Genomic DNA, 2,500 nt, shown 5'->3' with positions numbered 1-2,500 from the left:
TTTTTTTGTTATCATTTCAGGTGCTTCAAAATGGATGATATGCAGAGATTGACAACTGCAGCCTGCGCAGACCTGGAGAGGTTAGCTGCAGCTGCAGCAACTATGGGATATTCCTCTGACTCCATATCTGTTCCATCCCATCACCTACCAAGTGGTGTGCCCCCAAGCACCCTTGCTCCCTCCATTGTACCTCAGTATGCCGATCCTTATGACTTGTCTCGTGCTCAGCAGTATGCAGTTGCAAGATTGAGTGAATACCAACCTCGGACAGTTTATGATCAGAATCGTGGTACCCACACAGCAACAACACAGCATCAACACATTATAACACCTGCACATGCTCATGCATCTTCCAGAAATTCACAGTATACTGTTGACAGAACTAATTTCAGCCACACAGGAAACAGAACCCAGCAATACACCACTACTGTGTCTGGGAGTAGTACCACCATACCTGGAGGGATTCAGTATGCTGAAACAAAGAATATAAGTACCACAGGGACAGGTATTGCCCTTTCGCAGCCCTCTCTGCTGCCAGCCTCCACATCAACAAGTCTTGTTACTCAGGCTGTAACACAAGCAGTAGTGAATTTTGTGCAAGATGGTTTAATCATTGATAATTCGGGTAATATGTCAGCACCACCTCAGGAGAAAAAGAAAAAGAAAGATAAGAAAACAGAAGCTGAAACAAAAGATAAGAAAGACAAGCCAGTTTCTGAGGGTGATAATGCAGGTGAAGGAACAAGTGCTGATGGGGAAGCAAAGATAAACATAACAGAAGTCCCAGAACCAGTTCTTATTGATGGCAGAAAATATTATGTCTGCAGTTTGTGTGACTTAAGATTTTTGAGAAAGTATCAGTTTAGAAGACATCTCATTGCACATACTGGTGAAAAACGTGGTGCTCTTTCATTAGAAACTAAAGTGGAGATTATTCGAAGAATACAATCTGGAGAAAAGCAAGTTGATTTGGCAATGGAATACAATGTAGGTCGATCAACACTAAGTTTCATTATGAAACATGCTGAGAAATTTCTTGGGGTTTGGAAGAATGGAAAATTTCATCCAGATAGCAAACGTTTGCGTGGTGCACAGAGAGAGGATGTGGAAGAAGCTTTGTATGAGTGGTATAAGCAAGCTTTACAAATGAATGTGACAATTACTGGACCTATATTGTGCCAGAAAGCAAAAGATTTTGCTGTGAAGCTTGGTTATAAGGAGTTCAAAGCAACTCATGGTTGGTTAGATAGGTTCAAGCACAGAAAGAATATTGTTCTTGGGAGAGGTAAGCCTAATAAAGATAAGGACAATCAAGAAGATTCTGAAGATCTAAAGGGAGACTTCACAGGTCAGGTTCTTCCCAGTGCACTTATGGAATATGAGGCCAATGACGTCTTCCATGCAGATGAAATAGGGTTGTTGTACCGTGTCATGCCCAACAAAACCTCAATCTTCAAAGGAGACAGATGTGCTGGTGGAAGTAAGAGTAAACATAGAGTGACTGTTCTCATGTGTACAAATATGACAGGTACAGAGAAGTTTCCACTCTTGGTTATTGGCAAGCATCCCAAGCCCAAGTGTTTCAAGAATGTCAAGAGCCTCCCTGTACAGTACTTGGCAAATCCCAAGGCATGGATGACAACAGAGAGTTTCACAGCCTGGCTTCATGATTTAGACTCATGGTTTGTGCAGCAGAACAGAAAAGTTTTGCTCATATTACCAAATCTCCCTATTCATCCCAAATCACCTAAACTGAATGCTGTCAGAGTACTTACCAGTCCAACCACTTTTATTGGCCCATGTAAGTTAGGGGTTTCTCATTCTCTGAAGAGGAACTACAGAAGAGCAGTGTTAGAATCACTTCTCAATTATATGGATGAAGAAAATTTGAAGAAGAAAAAGAAACCTAAACAGACACAGATGAGATTAAATCTATTGTCGTGTCTTCACTTACTTGCTGCTGCCTGGCATGCAGTAACTGATGTAACTATCAACAATAGTTTTCAAAGATCAGGTATTGGTAAATATGCATTGTGGGGGATGAATCTTATGCCAGAAACAAATTTAGGAACAGAAAATCTTGAGCTAATCCACAAACTAAAATCAAAAGGTTTCAAAATTCCTGATGGAATAACATTTGATGAGTTTGTGATGTTTGATGATGAACTACAAGTTTGTCATCTAATGGACGATGATGATATCATTGCTGCTGTTACTGGAGCAGATATTGAGTCTTCAGATAGTGAAGAAGAAGATATAGAGATTGAGAAGATAAAAGCAATTAAAGAAAAGGGTGAAGCTCCAGAAGATAGTGAAGCGGAAGTAACAGAAGAAACAGAAGATGGTCCTGCGATGACAGAAGTTGATGCAAGCCTTGGAACGCTCCGGCAGTACATTCAGTATCAAGAAGGAGCTCAGGAGATGTTCCGTGTTTTAGCCCATCTTGAATTCCTTATTCACAAAGGAGGCAGTAAACCTCCAGTTGCCATAGCTTCCTCTG

General features: G+C 40.8%; 1 protein-coding gene across 5 annotated transcripts in view; it reads left to right on the top strand.

The window, feature by feature from the left end:
* LOC113823709 (tigger transposable element-derived protein 4) overlaps positions 1-2,500 on the top strand; it is a 28,061-nt gene that overhangs the window by 11,630 nt on the left and 13,931 nt on the right. For 3 of the 5 annotated variants that reach the window (XR_011398600.1, XM_070122244.1, XM_027376392.2), the window contains one exon: positions 21-2,500. This exon is cut by the window's right edge. The exons of 1 other annotated variant lie outside the window; for it this stretch is intronic. Coding sequence is in view for 2 of the 4 variants with exons in the window: in XM_070122244.1 (XP_069978345.1) it covers positions 31-2,500 (2,470 nt within the window). In the remaining 2 variants the exon portion in view is untranslated. Of the gene's footprint in view, positions 1-20 lie in introns of those variants that run through there. One more of the 5 variants, XM_070122245.1, reaches the window with a different exon arrangement.

The sequence above is a fragment of the Penaeus vannamei genome, chromosome 5 (genome assembly GCF_042767895.1).
Source record: "Penaeus vannamei isolate JL-2024 chromosome 5, ASM4276789v1, whole genome shotgun sequence".
Classification (NCBI taxonomy): Eukaryota; Metazoa; Arthropoda; class Malacostraca; order Decapoda; family Penaeidae; genus Penaeus; species Penaeus vannamei.
This window is presented reverse-complemented; position numbering and strand designations above follow the sequence as displayed.